The sequence below is a fragment of the Cottoperca gobio genome, chromosome 21 (assembly GCF_900634415.1).
Source record: "Cottoperca gobio chromosome 21, fCotGob3.1, whole genome shotgun sequence".
NCBI classification, from domain to species: domain Eukaryota; kingdom Metazoa; phylum Chordata; class Actinopteri; order Perciformes; family Bovichtidae; genus Cottoperca; species Cottoperca gobio.
The window spans coordinates 7,820,898-7,844,252 of NC_041375.1; the positions used below are offsets into that span (position 1 = coordinate 7,820,898).

General features: G+C 39.7%; 2 protein-coding genes across 2 annotated transcripts in view; one reads left to right on the forward strand and one right to left on the reverse strand.

The window, feature by feature from the left end:
* Positions 1–11,087, reverse strand: part of ramp1 (receptor activity modifying protein 1) — a 57,146-nt gene extending 46,059 nt beyond the window's left edge. Inside the window, exon 1 of the mRNA XM_029459818.1 lies at positions 10,533–11,087. Within this exon, the coding sequence (XP_029315678.1) occupies positions 10,533–10,590 (58 nt within the window). The 5' untranslated portion in view covers positions 10,591–11,087. The remainder of the gene's footprint in view (positions 1–10,532) is intronic.
* Positions 11,088–20,852: 9,765 nt separating this feature from the next.
* The window catches only part of map3k19 (mitogen-activated protein kinase kinase kinase 19), a 12,560-nt gene continuing 10,057 nt past the window's right edge, over positions 20,853–23,355 (forward strand). Inside the window, exons 1-2 of the mRNA XM_029458659.1 lie at positions 20,853–20,863; positions 22,248–22,304. The gene's annotated coding sequence lies outside the window, so the exon portion shown is untranslated. The remainder of the gene's footprint in view (positions 20,864–22,247; positions 22,305–23,355) is intronic.

Sequence of the window (23,355 nt, forward strand, 5' to 3'; positions counted from 1 at the left end):
TATTTAAAGCCTGGGGGAAGATTAACTGAGCATGCTATTTCCAGCCATCCCACACCTAAGAGCTACCTCAGGCTTAATCCAATGCATATGCAGCATTTATTACTTTATCTAAGTACCGTATGATTGCAATTTAATTACAGATTTTTTTAGGAAATGTAATAGCGTCTTAATTATCCATTTGATCAGGGAACCTAAAGTGTATAATTTCAAATCTCCACAACATCAGGCGAATACCTCATGGCGCATGTCCGGGTCAAGGCCTGCAATTCATCATGAATGAAACTTAACCAAGTTCTCCCACACTACGCCTGTCGGTGGCTGCTCGAATCAGATTCAAGACACTGGTATTTGTTATGCTGTAAACAGCTCAGGCCCATCCTACATCCAGGACATAGTCAAACTATACACCCCAGCATGTCCACTACACTCTGCTGCCAATCAACTTGCTACTGTCCTGGCTCCTCAATGGTGGAAGGAACTCCCCATTGACATCGATACAGCAGAATCTCATCTGTTCAGACTGCACCTTGGTACATAAAATAATATTTAAAAAATGTTTCTCTCACTCTTATTGTCTCTAAATATATGACACTTGAAGTAAATCAGCAAATGTGATGAAGTAGATGTGCTTGCTTGATTCTTGCACTTTTGGGGGGTTGTACCAACATGGTTGAATGTACTTATTAAAAGTTAACTTTTATGTAGATATTAGAGACCTGTTTGTTTCAAGCTTGCTTCTCAAATGTTCTTGAAGCTACTTTGCCATCCCAAGAATGATTATAAAAATGACATCAACATTGGACGAATCTGCACCTTCCAATTTACGTCCAATGTCAACATTCGGCAGAACCGTCAAATATTCTTGTCTAGCAATAGGGTTGGATTTACAAAGGCTGCTGTAGGAATAATATCGATCTCTATCCCACTTGTCTGTTCCCAGCAGGTCATGGGATTCAAACCGCTGACCCTGCAGTCACATGCAGTCCAGCTTCAGAAGTTAGTGATCCTGCTATCCCAACCCAGATGCCACACACTGCTCCAGCTGAGCAGCTCAATGGTCAGCTGCACACGACTGTGGATGTAATAAACATGTCATGAGCTCTCTCCCTGCCTGGTAACACCACTAATTGTTTTCAATTACCTCCACCTGTCTCTGCTCCACCCTCGTTAACTTACCAGCTGCACTGCATTTACCACTCATCATGCCCTGTATAGAAAGCCCTGTTTTTCAGTCCACACTTGTCAGATCATCTGCAAGCCTACATCGGAATCCTGCCTGCCTGCCTGCCTGCCTGCTTTCAACTCTGACTCCTGATCTGTGATCTGTTACTACTACTCTGATCTCCAGCCCCGGTAAACCCGACTTGCCTTACGACTACGAGTTTAGAATATCCCTGAACTGTACTACTGCCGTGCCTCATTCGGTCCTGTGTGTGTGTTTCAATAAAACCTTGATCTCGAAATTGCGCTCCTGGGTCCTCGTCTGTCTGTCCTGACAAAACATGCATGAAACATCTCCCTACTACAAGCAGTATGTACATGTTTCTATGTCTCAGCCACTCCCCCCTCAGGTCATTGCTCTAAATACCAATGTGTAACCAGTTGACCAGTCTGATTACATAAATGTGAGGAGGAATCCCTCACAGGCTCTCTGGTGGCTGTACATGACTGCGTGTCACAAGCTCTTGATGTCGTCGGCCACTTTGACATGTGCTCATGTTATTTCCGTGAAGCACGGGGAAAGAAATTCTTCAAAATAAGATTCCAGCCTGATGCACTGGTCGAGTTAACTGCTGCGACAGGCTCACTATGTCACTGTTATGTAAGGTTAAATGTAATGTATGAGAGCAGCGGCCCAGATAAACGGGCTGTTAAATCTGCTCAGTGGTTCTCAATGAGAGGGCTGATGTCTTGGACGAGTAGGAGTTATGTTTATAGTTCATAGTTTTATTCTTATAATTGAAAAATGTGACACAATTCTGTGCACACAAACACAGGGATCGTTTTACATATTAGCCTAATCCTGGTGTGACATTTTACAGTTTGGATCTTACACATTAGATCTATGGTCTTCACTATCTTTTTTACATGAGAACCACATTGATGGGACACAGTCAATAGGAGAGCCACTTTCTTTTCCAGTCATAAAAAGCATGTCTGCTTATTAATCTGTCATCCCACCCAAAACATACAATATGCAATGTAGTCAACCAATAAATTTATTAAAAGCAGTATTACCTTAATAATAATAATAATAATAATTACTTAATTACCTTAAAACAATATTTCTGCTGAAGCCAAAAAGCTGTCTTTCACAATTTCTGAGTCTTTTTTGCCCGAGCCAAAATCCATGCGATGTCAAAAGATGCCTCAGATAATCGTTCAGCTGTATTAGTTGTCCTGTGTACGAGCCTTTGTTGTCCTGAAAGAGAAGAAAGCTGCTCTATGTTTTACTAATTTCTCTTCGCTTGAAACCAGAGTGGGTCTGTTTGCACATTAAGCACAAAGGGTTCGACTCGTGGAGGACAAATACAAACTCCTCTGTCCACTTGTCTTGAATTTTCCTTTGCTCGTCTTGTGTGGCTCGTATCTTTCTTTTTTAACGGGAGTAGCCAAGCTAACGCGAGTATGAAGTGCCAGGTTGGTCGTAGTATCCTCCAATTTAAATGTTCCAATTTAGCGATATAAATGATTTTTTAGCAAATGGAAATATTCATAAGCATTCTTATGTTAACATATTTTTAATGACCGTAAGTTTATTTATTTCTATACTAGCTCACCATGTATCTACCCGTCCAAGAGCACATTCGCCATTGTAGCGCTGATAGACCGCCAAAACTGACAACTCCGCAGTGAGTCAGTGTCCGCCGAGCAAGTTTAAATATCTTGTTTCTGGTCTATATTTGCATCTTTTATCAATTATTATTATATATTATTTGTAGGCTAATAGAGCAGACTGTTTCAGTGTTTTAATGGGTTGTATGTAATAGCCCTGCTTGTTTTTATGAAATATCTGTATTGACTCCATAATCATGTCTATCACGCCTTTATTTAGCCCACTGCCACGCAAACCATCAATTAAAGCTTGGCGAGCCGCAGGAGGCTCGCGAGCCGCACAATGAGTAACACTGACTTAGATCATGAGACTTTTGACCTTGATGTTTATTTTGTGTTTTTACGCTGCACTTATCAATATTTGAAAGACAACACAAGTGAATTATTAGCCAACTCTAAAGTTACCCTCAGCCGTAAGGAACTTTTTGCCATCTCTCACCTGTCTCTGTTTTGGTTGAGTCTCACTGCTCTCTGCATTATTTCCAGACGCAGTAAGCAGCAATAGCATCTGACACTCTACTCTCTGCACAGCAACAACAGAGCAAAGAGCTGAAGTGAGAGTGAATAGTAAACTTACATTCATCAGGTTGACAGATACGCAACACCAAATGATTACTGATGTTGCTCTATGTTATACATTAATTGAAAAATCATTGAATACTGCTATTTTTTTAATATTGAATATTGAATATTGAACCATGACAGCATGATTCCCCTTACCATATGTACTAACCTTTACCATGCTGTAGTTGCCATGCTTGGATAATGATAATGATATGATGATTGTAATGTAATGTACTAGTAATTACTGACAGAAATGTTGACATTGAACATTTAAAACTAATCCCAGCATTAGCAATCATCTACAATGAGCTGCGCAAAGTCTGTGTTCGCCAGACACTCTCATCACCCCTCAAACTCCTCTGTCCTCACAACTGTAGACAGACACAAAACCATTTCTACTGCTCCCCAATTATGGCCGGGCCTCGGGACTCACTAATCCTCTTAAAAAAGTATGAAATAGGATCTTTGAAGCAAAGTTAGAAATGATTATTCCATTGGTGAATGTATATTGATTGGAATGCAGTAAACTGCTTTTGTTGCAGCAACGCAGTGGCCTTGGGTCATTGTTTGAGGGCTGCGCTTGCAGAAAACAACTCACTTAAGCATGAAACGGTGTTGTTATTTTGTCACATGTTAGATATCTGTATTTACCTCCCCCAAAAGAAACTCTCGCTGGGAAAGGAGGGAGAGATAGAGCTGGCGAAAAAGAAACTTGTTAGGGAGAGGAAGTGTACGAGGCAAGGTATATGATGTTACACGTGAAAAACAGCTCCATGAAAAAGGGGGCATGGCTACTTTGCATGGCTTTCTTCTCCTCCTTTCATCCCTCGTTCACCATCTATCTAATTAGCCAAAGTCCGGTGGGCGGGTCTGTCACGAAGGATGCAACGCAAACACACATGGGAACACACACCATACAAAAACAGACACAGATATATATCAGCACTATTAAAACTTTCACTATCCAGCCCCACCTACCTCATTTATCTCTCTCTGTCTTGTTAGACTGCCTCCCCCCCTCCCCCCTCCTCTCTCTACTGATTTACGGAGATTCTTAAAAACGTCCCCTTGAGTCCTTCACACCAGAATGAAGTGATCCTCTGCCCAAGCAGAACAGAAGACAGAAGGAGCCCAGTGATTTTATAAAAGCCATGCATTCTCCTTCTCTAGATAGATGAGAGATTAACTGGGGCAAAATCCCAGCAGAAATGAACATTACCATCTCTGGTGGCAAAAAAACAGAAATGTATCTCTCTCTCTCCCTCCTCCAGCTATCTTGTGTTCACATTGTTGCCTTTAAAAAATCTACTCCTGCTGGAGCTGCACGATGTCAGCCAACCAACTAAGACATCTCTGTGTTTTGATAAACAGTCAACCCATTCCACACACTGATGCAACAAGCGCTTATCTGTTCAAGAAATATGTAGCATTTCATCATCGGGAAGCCTGTATCTCGTCCCCTGTCCTCGACTTTGAGAAAAATATTGGAAATACAAAGACTTATGTTAAAGTTTATCATTTTAATCCAAACGTTCTTGTTATAGGCTTTGAAGTGAGTCCTTCATAGATTGACTTCACCGTATAAAATGGAGGGTGAAAGTCAGTCCTTGTTTTTGCAATATGCACATTGTATGTTAGAAATAAATATATATTCTTCTTTTTCTCTCTGGTTTGTTTGTGTTTTGTTTAGTTTTTGATTGTGTCTGATTATTTTTGCGTTGATGCCACTTTACTCCACCAAAAAAAAAAAGGAAAATGATAACATAAGCTATAATCAGCATTGTTTTCAGCCGCAGTAGGCTGCTTATTTCAGGGGAAAAGCTCTAAAAAAAAGCACTTACTACCTGCCCAGCACCATACAGCAGACAGACTGTTGACCAGCTTGTAAACATACTGCAGCAGCATTTAGCAGGGCCAGATATTTCCCTCAGGAGTTAGTGGAGACTTGAGCTAAAAGGAGAGTGAATATTGGACTTAAATTCATCAGGTGAACACAAACACGACTCCAAATGAATGCAAATTCTGTTCTGTGTCTGCTCCATGTGTAAATTGTGGTGGTAATTCAAAAATGAATCACCTTCCGGTAAGAAATGAACAGATATAGAAGTTAGAGCTTTGGTGTTATTTAATGAAGAGTCAAAAGTGTTCCAACAGAATCAATCAATTTCAGCTGAAAGGACAGATAACCTGCTGCCACATGTGCTACAAGTATCTGACGCTGAGTTTACAGAAACACAAGTCATTTCTACCGTAGAGTTGCTCAGGGAGGATCAGGTAATACACATTTCTGTCTACCGAATGGGACCAAAAGGCCCAGAGACATCACACATGTTAGTTACGACAGTTAACATGTGTCTGCTGATTGCCTGACAATATGGTCAAAGTGGCACCTACTATCTGTCAAATGCTAGCAGACACGGGGGCATCAGACATGTGTATGACAACTGTGAGGAAACACAGGGTTAGTGACCGTAAGGCCAAATAACAACTTCATAGAGATAAAATAGAACCAAAAGACTATATGATACATTTCCACAACATAAATCATTTAATCAAATGTATAAGGTGATAATATGTCATTGTTGTGTTTACAGCTTTTTGCACTGCCCCAAAAGGTTTAGGTATAAACTAATATGAGCCTTCAGCAGTCAGAGTTTGCCAACTGCAGGACAAAGATACTCGCTTTATTTGGCTAAACTACTGTACACTGCAGAGAGTGGTGAGGACAGTGGAGAGGATCATCGGGACGTCTCTTCCTTCCATCAGAGACACTGCTAATAAACGCTGCCTCACCAGAGCCCAGAACATTATAAAAGACTCCACTCACCCCCCCCCCCCCACGGCCTGTTCTCCCTGCTGCCCTCTGGCAAGACGTTCCGCAGCATAAGGAGCTGAAGAAACCAGACTCTGCAACAGTTTCTTTCCCTAAACCGTCAGACTGTTGAACCAGAAATAACTTTTCTCCTGAGCAATGTGATGTGAACTCCACTCTAAGAACTCTTAAATGTATATATTTTATAGAGTGTATATGTTATTTATATAAAGTACATTTATATTTTAAGTACACATTTTATTTTATATTCATGCATCAGCACCACGACACTTTTAAATATTTATGACCACTTTTACAGTCACTTTTACAGTAAGCCAGGACAACGAAATTTCATTTGAATTGTACATTGTATAATCTCTAAATGACAATAAAGTTTTTTGATTGATTGATTGAAGTCTCCTTTAGCTCATAGGTTAGAGTTACTTCAAGGAATGATTACTAAGGCCAATAACTATCTATGTACATAAGGAATGTGAGTATTTCATTAAGATTGACTTGAAAGAATCTGAAACTATACTTTAAATCAGCTGGATTTCTGAAAGCTTAGAATGAAGCCACCCAACCAAAATTAATCAACTTGAGCTTTTCTCTTCTTTTTTTTAATTAATTTTGTAAGAGGAATTGATTAAATTCTTGCCCTAGACTTATTAAAACAAGGTAGCGGGCCACTCACTCTTACTATGTAGGGACCGAACATTGTCTCATGACTCACTCTGAGCCTCAAACTTTCGGAGAACAACCGCGTCAACCATTTTGATTGCTTACAGGATATTCGGTCATCCCAGTCAAACTGTCAGAATTGCCAGATGTTTTCCCCGAGCCGTTCCTCAAAGTATTACCCTTAATTTTACTACCGCCCAGTGAGCAGCTTGTGTGTGCGAAATATTTCAAACAAATTCAAATTGAATGTTGAGCCGTCAGATGGATCATGTCGGGGAAAGAGGATTAAAGCGTCTCTCTGTTTCAATCCATTCACATCTATGGGAAAGAGTAAAGACTCCTTTCTGCACTCTGTACTGTACTTGGCCCAAAACATTACGGGGAGAAAATAAAAAATTGCGACTATCATGGCACTTAATTTGTAACAACTCTGTGCTCTATTGATTAAAGCATGTCTTTAAAAGTGACTGTAAGACTGACAGAATACAAGTACACTAGACAGATAAGTTAACTGCCTGAATGAGCGTAATAATTCAGGGATCTTGGGACAGAAAATGCTTTTGGAAGAACATATTTTTCAGAGCAAACCTTTGAAAAGTGCTGTTTTAGACAGTGAAACAGTAATGAGGCAACCTGGTGCTGCTGTGATGAGTCATACCTTTCTCTCTGTGTAAATGCACAACACCTTCATGGAGCCTGTGTTACAGGAAACAAAGGGCAAAGAGTAGAGGAAGGTTGCCTGAATACCTTAGTCGACGAGCGTCACGGCGTGCGTGTGCGCATACGGCGGTTTGGTGTATTTCCAGTGCGTATGTCAACTGTTTGTCATAACCGCTGAGAAATCTATAACAGATGTAACCAAAACAAGTACATTTTTGTAGGACTCCACGATGCTTAGTTCGGGGTTCGGGGATGAGATTTGTATTACAGTTCAGCTGGGGGTAAAGCATCTAGTGGTTGGTGTTAGAGGTTGGGAAATGAACCCAAGTCATCTGAGTGTGTTCATAAGCCTCACATTACATGTGCTGAGGTTGTTCTGTGTGCACGCAGCAGAGACAGAGACAGAAAGAGCGACTGTAAAGGAGACTCCTCCCTGAGATTTGTAATGATTTTCCTGCATTACATGGCTTTATCAGCTGAGTGGTCTTCTCATACATTTTGTATTAGTGGCAATGCATAATGAAGGACATTGAATAATTTACACAATTTTAGAAAATCCATGTCCAGAACTCTTTCAGAACCGTGTACTACAGGTGGAGATGACTTCACTTCACTTATTCCAGTAATTTTATTACATTATTCATAGTCACTCGTGCAGCTTGGTTGGATGTGGTTGCATTCACACTGAAGGTCATTTACAGTATGTACACCGCGATGTTCAGTGCTGATTCTGGGTCAAGCTGTTATGTTCCGCTCAGCACAAAACTAGACACGGTTTATAAGGTTAATGGCTCTACTTGCAACAGAGTTATCACATCATGAATATTTCTGTGGCTTAGCAGTCTTTTATAAAGAGGAAGTAACGCACTATGTATCACAGTTGAGCTGACAGCAGTGCTCTCAGTCACCAGTGAGGGGAGCTCCACTGCTACAAGTCAGTATATAGTCTGAATCCCCACTGACATGTGCAGCACTGAATCTCACTTTTGTATCGCACACTTTTCAGTCATCCACATTTAGGTAGAAGTTGAGCAATAAACCCACAACAACTGATATTTATATAACAATTGTGATTTGAAAGAAAGCAATTTTCACATAGCAAGAGCTTGTTTTTAACTGTCTGAGCAAACTGTAATGTTGAACAAGTGTGGTGTGTGACACACATCTACAGCACAACTGTTGCTGATTAACTGGAATTACATGAGTTGGCCAAAGTACAAAATGAATCTGTTACCGGTTGTCTGCTTATTATGCTCACAGCAGGTGTCTGTACTATTTACACTCCTCAAGAGATTGTTTCCTCGAGGCAGATGGTCACATCATATCGTTTTCAGACGTCTCAAAGTCTTTAATATAATTACAGTTTTGTAGCTACCAGTTCTGAGTGTCGTGATTATTTTTGATGATAGTCATAATGAAACATTTGAAATAGTTATACCACTAATATATAATCTTATATGCAAGAAATAGGTAATTGTTCTGAATACCTCTGTACTTTTGTACTTTCTGTACAAACAATTAAAGAACCTCAACAAGGAAATGTATCATTTCTATCAGATATACATTTGTGATGATGCTTTTCATTTCACCACAAGGTGTATCCTGTTTAATTCCAGTCAGAATATATTTTATTATTCTTCTCAAATCATTCTGTCCAAATAAAGAAGGATCTGCTCTTGGATAACACATAACCATTCAACAGGTCTTCGTTGACAACTGGCAACAGATGGATATATAATATACAGTATAACCCCTCCAGCTGAGTGCCCTACATCTCAGCTATAATGCATTACTTTAATTACATTTATTAATAGTTAGCATGTTTGCAATGAACTGCAAAACGTTGTAAGAAATGTGGCTCCAATGAGAGAATATAACATTTAAAGGAGCCTACACACATCTATCGATGTGGTTAACTCGAAGCTGAATGTCATTAAACATTTTTAACAGCAGTAACACGGGGTGCTGTAATGTTATCTTCAATGTTGCAATGTAATCACTTGTTCTGTACACTTAAGAGACATACACCTTTATGCTGAGCTTGCAATTTAAGCAGATTTGGGTTGTTATTTTTTAAATAAAGTTTGTTTTCCAAACTCTATTCCAAATGAATAAGAAAAACTGAAAAGGATTGTTTCCTACCTGTGAAAAATCATTATAATGAAAGAGTTGACTTGAAGGATTACTGAGTGGGTGTAGTGTTGTTTCATGGATTTGTTTAGAATAATAGAGTCAGTCTTTTGCAAATTAGAAAAATAAAAAGCAACCCTAACTCTGGAAAACAAAACAGTCATAGATAGATACATAAACTCGAAATAATAATGTATCCCCTTAGTAATAAACAAATGTGACTTGGCTGCAGAGATTAAAAGACTTGCTCTCGATGTCAGTATATAGATTTATAGATTTTGAAGAAAGATATGCAAATATATGGTCTCCCTCACACTGTAGCCAAAGATTATGTAGTTTACACTTTACCACACAGGGTAGGAGGTAGCAATACTCGTCCCATAATACATTTAAAAACATCACAACAAACTCACAGGTTAGTAACTAGTATAATGAGAGTGAGAGACAATGACATACTAATGTATTGTATGGTCTACATGACGAAGACAATTATTAAAAGTCATTTTCATATGATTACTTGATTACCACAAACACAAAGCCCTGGCACAATATAGCATATATCAAACTTGTCATAAACCAGCCGATATTAACACTTCTTTATATTGTAGTAATGTTCCTCAGTTTGGCTCTGGATGTGAAGGAGAGTAACTCGTTTAGACTGCTTATTAAGCCTCCATAAACACAAATAAATAATCGTAACTTATTTGTTTCACACTGATTTGCATGAGGAATCTATTTCGTCACGTCTGATGAATTGTCTGATATTTTCCAAACAGAAGGCATAGCTCAGGCTAACCACCTTTGTATCTCTTCATTACACACATGGATGCAGCCACAGTGTGACACTCACCTGCAATGAACCACAGGAGCGTCTGTTTGTGTAGAGCTGTCCCGGTCTGCGATCCCATCCTGTCGCTCTTCACAATTATGCACTGACTGAAGTTTGGGAGGGAAGTGAAGGGGAGCGCAGCTGACAGCAGCTCAAAGAGTAATAGTTAACATCATGAGTGACAGCAGGTGAAGAAATCCATGAAATACTGCCGTGCGGTCAAGGATCTTGTAGCTGCTGTATCACCTTGCGCAAACTGTCCAGGGGAGAGGAAGGTGGGGAGCCAAGACTCGTCCTTGCTCCTACTGTACTTAAACTCCCCCGAGTCTCGCTGTCATCGACTCTGTATGTACACATGAAGCATATTGACTCGTAAAGTTGTAACTGTCTTTCCCACCAGGCGTCCTGATGTTTTTGGAGAAATATGGAGCGCGCTTGTGGAGAGTGCAGCGTTGGACAGTGTGCAGTGCTGCGCACACCGGGACGCACCAGTGTGGGACCGGCTGAGCGGAGACACTGTATGTCAGGGTTCACTGCTTCTCTCTGGGAGGACTCGGCTGTGGGTGAGCGGCGGGGACAAGGGACAGACCCAGACTTAGCAATTACAGCGCGGGGAGAGGAAGGGAGGGGAGGGGAGGCGGCACCAGACTCCTAATGGTACTTTTCCATTGGTTCATCGGATACATAACAGCAGCCAAAGCAGCCTATGAAAAAACCCATTAATAAACTAAATAAACAGACACAAATAGAAGAATATAAATGTTCCTACAACTCTACAAACAACTATTCAGGAAACAGTTCACCAATCTACATATTATTGATGGTAAAGGGTTCAATATGCATCATATGTGATATTGGAAAAGTGTTCAAGTAGTGCAGTACTGCGTTGTTGAGGATCTGATGACAGGTGTAATACATGCGCATACAGCAGTGTGTGGGTTTGTATCGCTGGTTCAGAGTTGTAATACACCGCCATCTAGTGGTCACGTGGAGCCTTACAGTTCAAGTTCACATACTGTACATGCGATTCTGTACACGAGCACTAATAGTTAATTGGGCTGTTATTGTTGATGTTTTGTATGACAACATGCATTCATCATTTCTTTACATCTTCTCTATATATAATGATGGATGAGTACACTCCTCTTAAGCACACTATGTGGACCCAATAACGTTTTTCCAACTGTTCAATTATTTCATGGTCTTGGCACTCTTTTTTCTCTATTCAGGATCATGAATCGTGACAGCGCCTGCTGACCTGGTCCTGCTGGACACCGGGAAGCCTTATTGACATTTTCCTGGATTCATCCAAACTTTCTATTTCTTTTTTTTTTTTTCCAACACAACATAATTTCTGTCAAATGTTGTATTTGTACTATGTTGTTTATCCTGTACACACGACATCTATTGCACGTCTGTCCGTCCTGGGAGAGGGATCCCTCCTCAGTCTCTCCCTGAGGTTTCTTCCATTTTTTCCCCTTTAATTTTGGGGTTTCTTTTAGGAAGTTTTTCCTTGTGCGATGCGAGGGTCTAAGGACAGAGGATGTTGTAACCTGTACAGTCTGTAAAGCACACTGAGACAAATGTATAATTTGTGATATTGGGCTATACAAATAAATTTGATTTGATTTGATTTGATTTATTCAGTACCTACAAAAATACAATTCCTAAGATGTGGAGCTTCTACCACCAGGTCAGTTCAAACGAGTTTGAATGTGTTTGGCTAGACCACAAGAGGTTTAAAAAAGAAAACAAAGAAGGATAAAGATTACAAACTTAATTGCACGTGGCAAACTCTTTATTTGGCCTCAGTTTCTGTGGATCATTACAGAAATCATCTCGACAGGTCCAAGAAGTAGAGAAATATTGCTGTTTATAAAAACAAAAGCATGTCAAAATGTTATATTTTAATAATATAATATGATTAATATTAAATTCATTTTATAAAAATAATAATAAAAGTGTCTCTGTTTGGCTGCTGAGTAGCTGTAAATGAAGGTTGTCATGAAGTGCCAACGTAGTAAAGAATATGCTTTGAGTGATCACATCTCTACAATTATTACTCTTATTAAGTGGACATTGAAAGCTCATTACAAACTACATTTTGATCAATCAATCTACATTAGCAAGAGTCCTGATTATGCTGCACTGTGCAGCCTTGTAGCATTACACTACATCACAGCTGAGTATATTACCGTCCACACCACCACACATACATGTAGCTGTGATGCTGGAGATTTTGTGAAGTTCAACAGATTTACATCTTTTAACCCACAGGGGTCAGTCCATGTAAGGTCAAGAGACCATCTGGAAGTTAGTATGCTATGTCTGAAAGGTATCATATCAATTTGTGACCAGAAATACAGATATTCTAATACGTGATGATTAGAGTTTAATATGTTTTGTTTAAGATCCTAGTTCAATAGTGATGATGTTTCTGTAAAGTATTAATGAGTTCACATCTCTGCATCACTAGGGAAATTGTTTGCCTTTTCATTTTTAATGTTTCGACTATTTTGGTTGTGTTAATGCATGTCATACATTTCGTCAAGGGTGTGTCAAGGGTGTGAGTTTTATTTTCTACGAATGTTTGGGAGTTGAACCTCAGCTGCTATATTAAGTCTCTAATAAACTTTGTAGCCAAAATACAGACAGTCAGAGCCTGAGATTGAGCCATTCTCTCATGTTTGTGTTATTTGGTAAATACATGTCATTGTCTTAGTTTCCACTAGGGTTATTGTTGCTGTATTATGTGTTTGATGCAATGCATCAAAATGAATGTTGCTCATCATTGTTTTTCTTTCATAACAACAGTGGCACCAACGGCCATTACACGGGTTACAATTCAGACAATATATGAACACCTGGTAGTTATGATCAGAACTGAAGATGGTTGAAAGATTTAACTGAATGAAAGTGGAAAATAATAATAATATAACTTTATGGCAGTTTTTTGACTCAGACATTTTTGTCCAAAAACGATATTAAAACAGCTCTTTTAAAGTGATGCACAAGGGTTAAATAATTCCTTATAAATTATATTGTTCATATAGTTTCAGTAAATCAGTGGGCACACTGCAAAAACCTGGTAATTAGCAGTGATGTTTACAAGTGCAAAGTTTAGTACAAGCAAGCAAAGTAAAGCAAGTCTAGCTCCATAAAGTTCACTCCAGACTTGACTTAATGAGGAAATTTATATTATATATATATTATTTATATTCCAGGTCCCACTTGGTCCTAATGTGTCAGGCAACACACAGCCTGCTGGCATTTGAACCCGTCTGTCTGCCTGACCATCTCCAAGACAACCAAGTGTAAACGTACAGCAGGAGGTGTGCAGGGGGAAGGGAAGAAAGGAAGAAAGGAGAGGAAACACTGGAGTAGAGAGTCTGTTCAAAAGGATCAAAGGTTTGCTCGTCAAATGTCCACAGAAGGTTGGAGAAGACATATGGCTGCATTATCTCATCGAGGACTTTAAAGAAAGGGAGCGAAACCAATGAACTGACGTCACTACAGTAAGTAAAGAATAGTTAATTTTAACATTGTATTGCAATGTGTGTGTTAGTCTTATTCTAAAGCTGCTGACAAATGTTTCATGTCTGAAAAATGTCTTCATATCTTCTAAAAGCCATAAACTAATCTCTCTCTGTTCTCTGTTAGTGTTGCCACAGGGATAGTCATGTCTATTGCGCGCGCACACACACACACACACACACACACACACACACACACACACACACAGAAACATGGACTCCTGTCGCCTGAATCATTGTCGGAGAAGCTCTTTTAAAGCTTAATGATAAATATGGAGTCTCACCAGCAGTAATAATGTGAGAGAATAAGGTATATTCCTCTGTGCCGCGTCTGCTGGGACTAATGCATGAGAGACTTGCATCACAGGGATAACATCACAGTGATGATCACACGAACATACAGACACTGAGCTGAAAGCACCTCATCAGATATATCAATGCTGTTTTTTACAATTATTCAATGTCTGAGTCATTTTGTCCTCTCGTTTGTCTTTTTCCACAACAACAAAAAAAGGTCAAGTCGTGTCTGACCTCTGTCTGGCTGCGCTTCACACAGATCGGACTGAGAACCTGTGAACTATGCAGGAAAGCGAGAAAAGAGGGAGTGTTGATGAGACACTGAAAAGGGAGCAGGAGGAGGAATATGAAGAAGTCCTGGTTGTGAGCCTTGGACATGATGCGGAGAGCCAGGAGGAGCTGGAGGATGAGGAGGAGCAAGGATCCACTCCACTTATCACTGCCTGTCGTACAGGCATGACTGAGGTAAGTTATGTACAATATATATATATATATGTGTGTGTGTGTGTATTGTTGTGTAATCATAGTTTAGCTTTGGTCCCCTCGCTGTTCTGATCTGAAATCAATCCATTGTTTCCTGTAAAACTCCCACAGGTTTGTCAGACAGGTTGTATTTTTCCTTTCAATAACAATAACAATGTTTATGCGCATGTGAGATCCATGTAACCGGAATCTTGCTGTTTACGCGACTCCTCTGCACCCTCGGGGGGGGTGGGGGGGAGTTCAAAACAAGCACATGACTAATAGTGGTAACACAGGGGAGACACTCCCCCCTGTGACCCCTGTTAGAAGAGATGAGTCGCAGTGAATTGCAGCTGATTTATTGAGAATTTACACATTTACGAAGCCATATTTCTTATTAATGAAGAGAATTTATGTAGCTTCACAAAATCAACTATTTTAAGCTGAGACACCTCAGACACTGGTTGATTTTGACAGTTTGAGCTATTTTGCTTCCATAAAATGTCAGACTAGTTCACATATATTTTCAGAAAACTTGTTATACAAACATAATTGTCTTAATGTAAGCAATCTACATATCCACTTACATGTCACACAAACAGTACAGCTATGGGCTACGATCTCAGAACTACATCACTCTGTCCGTCCCCTCAATTCGCACGGAACTTGGAAAACAGGCCTGATCATACTCTGCCCCCTCAACCTGGAACACGCTTCAGCAGGAATTTAAGATGTCCAGCTTGATACCCCTAGGAGATTTTAAACTTAATTTAGAAATCTGGGGAAATCATCTGTCGGTGTTTGTTCTTGCGATACCTAATTCTACGCACTTTGCACTTTCAATGACGATTTTTATGATGTTTTATTTGACTGTTTCCTCTGTGTTTAGTGTCCTGTCTGTCTGTAACTTTGTATGGTACTGTTACCATCTGATCAGGTCTCTCTTGAGAATGAGACCCTGTGTCTCAATGAGACTTTACCTGTATAAATAAAGGCTAAATTAAAAAAATCAAATTAAATGGCGAAGTTTCAAGGTTATATCTATTTCTTAAAATGTTTACTCTATTCACCTGTGGTGTCTTGATCTACCACATCTACATTAGTTAAATGGCTCCTCTTGTCTATTTGTGTCACTTATTGTTTTACCTGCTGGTGTTGTTATTAGGTGTTATTAGGCTTTGGGCCGGGGCTGATATGACCCTGTGTGACTGCAGTCAGCAGACAGTGCTCCACATAAGCCCTGCTGAGCTCCAGGGGAAAGTGTTGGGGTGGATGTTGAGGCCTCATCTGCCTCCCCAGGCACAGCTGCTGCCGGTTGCCTGGCAGGGAGATCTGCACTCCTTACAGCACCTGCTGGTAAAACAAGGATTTCCCTGATGGTTGAATTGGGGCCCGTAGAGAGAGCTATTCCCAATACAATAGTCTAACTCATTCTATTGTAAAATGCAACACAAAATATGAATAAACCTCTAAAGAAGAGGCATTTTGGGATTTAATCAAGATGTTTCAGAACAGTTAGAGAATAATGTCATAAACTCACAGACTTTATGGGGAAGTTCTTTGGCAAATTATAAAATGAAAATGCATTTCTGAGTTGTATTGAGCTCAGAACAACAAACGTCTCATGATATGTGACTTTGTGTAACTGCAAATGTGAGACACACCAACAGGTGCTTTTCATTCTAACAATGAGTGTAATCTAAAGAGCAGACTCTATGTGAGGAATGCAAGAGTGTGTGTTTTCTAGCTGTGGTGACCAACTGTATTTACTTCTGTTCACATACATTTTTTTGTAGGTGTTTTAAAACATGAATTTAATTAATTTCTAAAATAAAAATTATGATTTAAAGGCCTTGAAAAACATTTGCTCTATCAGCTTTGTACAGAGAGGGATGGAAGATTTTCTGTCAAAGTTTGGGGTTTCAGTTTCACGTGAAAGATTTCTGTTAGGGTTAGGGTTAGGGTTAGGGTTAGGGTTTTTCTTTGTTGGGCCGCTGTTTGAAGTGCGCAGGACTCGCGTTGGAAAAAGGTGATGTCATACATATTTTTGTGTACCAATCTGGATTTAGCAGCATTTGAATCAGAATGTGATGACAGTTGTTGGGTTGTTGCTCATATTGCCAACTCAATCAAATAAAAACCCAGACAGAGACAGCTTTTCAAATATTAAAATGCATTTTGAATAAATACAAATTAACAATGTTTTTTCCCTTTGACTTAAACTTTGATTGTTCCACACAATGTAATGAATATGTAATGTTATAGAAAAATATCTAGAGGTTTTAAGGAATAACTAAGAGATATGGCAGAGACAGAGTTTCAGTTCACCTTTATCAAAATAATTAATTATGAAATGAAATGATATAGTTTTATTTTTGATTATATTGTTTTTTGGTATTTTGTTTGTATTGACAGTCATTTCTACTTCCAGACAAATTTTGTCTCTGAAAAACTCCACGCTCTTACATTGGTGTATGAGTAATACAGTAATAATAAGCTAAACTTGTAAATGTCAATTGACCACAGAACCAAAGTACAGCTACACATACGGCTGCAGAGCTTAAAGACATGTTGTCTATGCACATGTATGTGTGCTGTGTTCCCCCTTTTGTGACTTCAGCACTTTTTACTCCAAACTAAGTGCTAGTGTGTGATATTAATGTTGTAATATAATAATGTCATATGTGTGTCTGTCTGCTTGTCTCAGGCTCAGACGGACAGGGCGGATGTGAATGTTCCTAACAGCGACGGTGTGACGGCTGTGATGCTTGACATTGACCTGTTTGAGAGCATAGCGACCCCGTTGCCATGGGAACACCGACTTGTGGAAGTGGTCAAGGGTCTGGGACTCTCGCCGTAAGAAAACACACATGCATGCATTGAGATGGCTATATACTGTAGAGAAACACAAACGTTTCTTTAGACAGTTGCCAGCTTTCTATTTGTTTTTCAACCGAGGTTGTATCTTAAATGAAAACACTCCAGAGGTTGTTTCTTCATCAAGTTACAACGTTTTGCTTAGTTGAACACCATCCATCCAAATGTATATGCAAAGGAAACACATTTTAAAATATTAAAGTTCAGTTTACTTATACTTGTTCCATCTGTCTTTAAACTTTTCCAGTGACTTCTCCATCAGAGACCGTAGTGGCTGTTCAGCTCCCCACTATGCTGCTAACATCAGCAGCCCTCTGAAGGAGGAGATCCTTCATATGATGGTTGAGGCCCTAAGTCACACAGGTAAGCACATACACTCACACACAAAAAGCAAAGTGGTTACAACACATTCTCTATTACTCTATCTTCACTCTCTGAGGAGTCTCTGGAGACTGTTCTGGGCGGCTGTGGCTCAGGAGGTAGAGAGGTCATCCACCAGTCAGAAGGTCAGTTGTTCAATCCCCAGCCCCTGCAGTCAGCATGTCAAAGTGTCCTTGGGCAAAATACTGAACTCCAAATTGCTTCCGATGGCCAACGGTGTGTGTTGAATGGTTATCACTACTGACGAGTTGATGTGCACCTTGTATGGTAGCCTCTGACTCTGTATGAATGTGTGAGAATGGGTGAATGCTGACATTGCAAAGCGCTTTGAGTGATCGTAAAGATTGAAAAAGTGCTTTATAAAAGCAGTCCATTTTACTTTTTTTTTCTATCTCCCTGACCTCGACAGTCTGAATACACCGGGCCCACCTTAACTCTTATCTTGCAGCTGTGGGCCGCCAGGGTGCGCTATAGATTGTAAGATCGGTCAGCATTTGACCTAAAGCCTATTTGTATGTGCACTGCCATAAGAAACACAGTCACAGCTCTAATTATGTACATGTACTAGGGTTTGAACATATCAACATACAGTATGTATACTAAGAATAGTTATAGAAATAGGTCCAGCTAAAGGACTTGGTCCAAAGTTCCTCAACAAGATGCTTAGTGTCTTTTTAAAATAAACTTCTGTGTTGACAGGAAACACACAGTTTCCGCTCTTTACATTCACACAGTGTTTTCAAAATTAACTTCCAACGTAGGTTTACTTAGGGTTAGGTTTACTTCAGCAACAGAACTACTTGGTTAGGGTTAGGAAAAGATCACGGTTTCAGCAAAGTAGGACGTTTCATATGTAAAATAAGTATGTTTGTTGCAGAACTCTTAAATTATGTAACAAAGGTAACATAAAATAAGTCAACATTGACTTTTTGGTTTCACACAGCAATCCCAACCCCTCCCACTTGCCCTAAGCAGACTTTCTCACTCTTTATAAATGCCTGTTGCTCTGTGCGTCTAAAAATGACGCAGATTGGTTTACAGTGGAGTTAGTTAAAAGCCTGGTGCGTCTCATACAGATGCTAAATGGTGCCTAGATACACTTATAGGTATAGGTATAGGTATGTTAGAGACCTACAGTTTTGTCATTCACAATTTTTTTTCATTAACATTGGATGAAATTACTGAATGATGTGAAAGGGGTTACTCTTATTGTAGAGAATTACCCAATGCATCAGTTCCACTCAGCTCTATGGAGCGTTTTAACATTTTCCAGCTCATTTATTTGTTTTTTTACGGCCACAGAAACTTAGCTGGAACATCCGTCTTTTTTCCAACCGCAGCTGGCAGTGGTAAAGCTCTGGTAAACTGGCTGTGTGCTACTTGCTCAGCACCAAGCAAAAGGCAGACACAGTAAGCGTCTTGGGAGTGAAAATAGTGAAGCATTTTGTGGCTAAAGATCCAAATATTTCCTCTGGAGTTTGTGGAGACGAAAACTAAGCTAATACTTTGACTACATTCGTCAGGTGGCCAAAAATACAACTTCAAATGAATCATTATGCGTTACGTGTGATTAGGTAACTGTTTGTCACGCTCATCAACTCCATTACGGTGATAAAACATTAGTGTTGTGTTAACAGCATTTCCACTGCTCCAAGTGGCCAAAAACAATCTGCTGCTTTAAAGTTGTGGGAAATTTCTGATCTTAATTCCAACTACACATGTGATCTGCTTTGGGAAAGTACGGATTATCCAGTTGTTTGTACATTCTCATGTTTCTTTCAAAAATAATTATAATCTAATTAGAATTATGCGGTTGACAAAAGTTTTTGTAAAATGAAAGAAACAGTGTTTCCCACCATGACAGGGCTCTCTTGTGTATGTTTTTTTTTTTTAAAGACAGAATCACATACAACATATAACCTGAAACAAATAAAAGATGGATACTTTTTAAGTATTGCATAAATGAATTAATAGGTAGCCTTATGCAACCTTAAATAATAAATACGTTTATTTTCTCTGTTTAAATGAACAAATGTTGCTCACACTTTCTCATGTTATTGGCTTCCCTTTGGTTACTGATTCATTGATCAGTTACTTATTAAGCTGGGCGTTTAATACAGATCATTCATGTGGCATATCGGCACACATGTACACACCTCTAAATATATCTTCCACACATGACTGTGTGTAAGCACACTGTTTTTTTCTCTTTCACACACACACAAACAGCATACCAAGCTCATTCATGATCCTATTTTTCAGAGTAAAACCTCTGCAGTAGCGCTCAAAGCCTGCACTTATGTGGGAGGGTATAAGAAAGGCTTGTTTGTGTTATGTGTGAGTGAGCACGCTGCTGAGAGCCTCATGAGAGTGTGTGAGTCAGAGTTTGTGTCGAGGATGGCAATACAGAAACAAGTGAGAGAGGTCAAGGAATTTTAAAACACTTCTACCTCCTCACCTTGTGTAAACAGCACGGGGCGTGCACCCCAAGGACCAAAACGTGGATTTGGAGCTTTTTAAATTCTTGACCTGATCCTGTTGTAACTGGGAGAAACATTTTTCTTTCTTTATGTGTCAGTACCAGCCACAAAGGGTTAGAATTATTTCTGATTTTGCGCAGATGCTGCCTCCATGTCTCTCCTAGCCCTTGACAAATACTCATGCCAGGATTTGGACTCAGAGTTTGAAGATTCGGACGTAGAGTTGGACCTTGATAGCCTTCATCCTAATCAGTCGACTGCTGCCTCCCCCACCCAGACATCAACCCGTCAGCAAGGTGTTTTACTCTACAGCCACACAGAGGTAAGTGATAAATATTGAGGAAGAAAATGCTATAAAATGTCACTTTATCAAGATGTCATTTCTCGTTCTTGTTCAGGGCTTTGGGATGGGGTTGCTTGTGTTCAGACTGCCAATGAGTGGTCACCCAGAAGACAAATATGTGGAAGCAGTAATTGGCTGTGTGTGTGTGTGTGTGTGTGTGTGTGTGTGTGTGTGTGTGTGTGTGTGTGTGTGTGTGTGTGTGTGTGTGTGTGTGGAGGAGGGGTTCTCTGGGTATCTGACACTTAGCTGCCATACTACTGTGTTATGGGTGTCCTTAATGCAGCAGACAAGCAGGTCAGCTGGTTAGCTGGAAGAGAAGAGCAGGTGGTTTACGGGGAAGAGCGACAGTATATGTGTCTCGGAGGATGACTGACACATTCAATTGCAATGTATATGTAAAGTGTTAAAGGGACAGTTCACCCCAAAATAAAAAATAGACATTTTTACTTGTATTGCTATTAATCTAGATAGTTTTGGTGTGAGTTTCCGGGTGTTGGAGATATCGGCCGAAGAGATGACTGCGTTCTCTCCAATACCATACAACTAGACAGCACTCGGCTTGTGTTACACAGACCTTGTTCTGAGCAGTTTCATGTACGAACAAGTTTCTTTCTACCGAACAACACTCACCATCCATATCACCGCACAGAAGAAAGCGTGCGTCCACTATTGGACAAATGGCTCTGCTGAGCTCAAATGATCTAGCTAATGTTACAGCTCAGCCGAGGAGGACGCCATTGATGTTTACATCTTGCGCTGTCACGACCAGGAGCCTTACATCAACGCCTTCTACTGCACCATGACACTGTGGAAAGAAAATAGTTCCAACATGTAACTGCTAACAACAAGGTCTATTTTTAGCATTTTGAGCACCACAAAAGTCTCATGTAGTTCCAGTATATTGGAGAGAAGGCAGACAGGTAAGAGGAGAAATATGGATTTTAGGGTGAACTTTCCCTTTAAACTACTAAAAATACACTTTATACCAAGGGTTAACTTAGAATAACTCAACATTCATTAAAATTGTAACGTTTAAGTTGACTTCCAAACCATGAAGGGAGCGATATCTAAGTTTTGCTTTTGTACATGTGTAAATCAAATGCATGCCTTTGCGGTTTGTGTTTTTGTAATCTCTTCTTGCTCTGCATTCCAGACAAGCTTTAAGAAATACATGAGAACACAGGACATTAAAACATTCATTACAAGATAAAATAAGGGAAAACTTTAATTTGTTTTGTTAATTTTTGTTTTCTTGATTTTAAGTTCTGAGTTTACATCAGTACTGCAGGACTTCTACCAGCATCAGTTTTATTGTAAGACTGGGACATATAATACATTTCTCACTTTTGTTCTTTCCAGGAAGTCCTGGAGTCTCCAGAGTACCCTCCTCTATCTGACCATCATAAAGGCCTCAGCCAAGGTAAGGACTCTTTCAAGGACTCCTGGAGTTTTAGTGGGCTAAGGTGTGGAACTTTTCTTTTTCCTTGTATTCTGTGGCCTTAAGTACCAAAATTGTCTGGCTAAAGAGAAAACACAACAAGGGGATGAAGTTGTCTTGAATACCAACTAACTACTTTAAACAGGTCAAACTTTTACTGCTTTGGTCCTTTTATAGTGGCAAAGAAATATACTGGTCAGCTCCCAAATAGGCCATCAGATCAGATCACCTTCTAAAGGAGGGGAGTGAGGGAGGCGTGACTGGGTGGGAGGGGTCTCACACACAATACCACCTCTCAGCTGAGAAACCTGACTGCCAGTCTTTTACCTTTTGCCACAACAACATGCTGGAGAGGCAGAACGGATAGAGCAGATCACTAAAAGACAGTGTTACAGGGAGGAACGTGCATGTTGAGAATACAGAGAGCAAAAACAGAATCATTGGGTTGTGGAGAAATAAAGAAATAACCAGAGAGGAACTATCTGATCCTGTAAGCGTGGTCTGGATATGGGAGCAGAGTGGACCCACAGGCTCAGAAACAGGTAATGTTGTTTTCTCTGTGATGAGTATCACTATGTTGTATATCAATATTGTATTAATATTGCATAATCTATGAGAAGTAGCACTCACCTGTGGTTATCAAGGCACTTTCTAGTTCCTCAAGGAACCCCATTTCTATCATTGAGAAAATGGATAAATTATATATTATATTCAATGGATAACAATAACAGCACAGGAAAACAGATAAACTGCGCAATTATCCCAAATAGTGAACGCAATAACTGCCGGAGGTTTGAGCAAAACAAGCAATTTGGATGAGTTTTGAGCAGATTATTTACTGTGAATAAAACAAGTTTACCTGTTATTTCTTTTATACAATTGTTAAAACATACATTAAAAAAATATATATATATATATGTTATGTTGTCTTACACCACTTAAAATCAAGAAGGCCCCGAGGTTGGGAACCAGTGATGTAGACAACAAAATCTGGCTTCTGTCAGGCCAGAAATATGGTACATATAACTGAGTT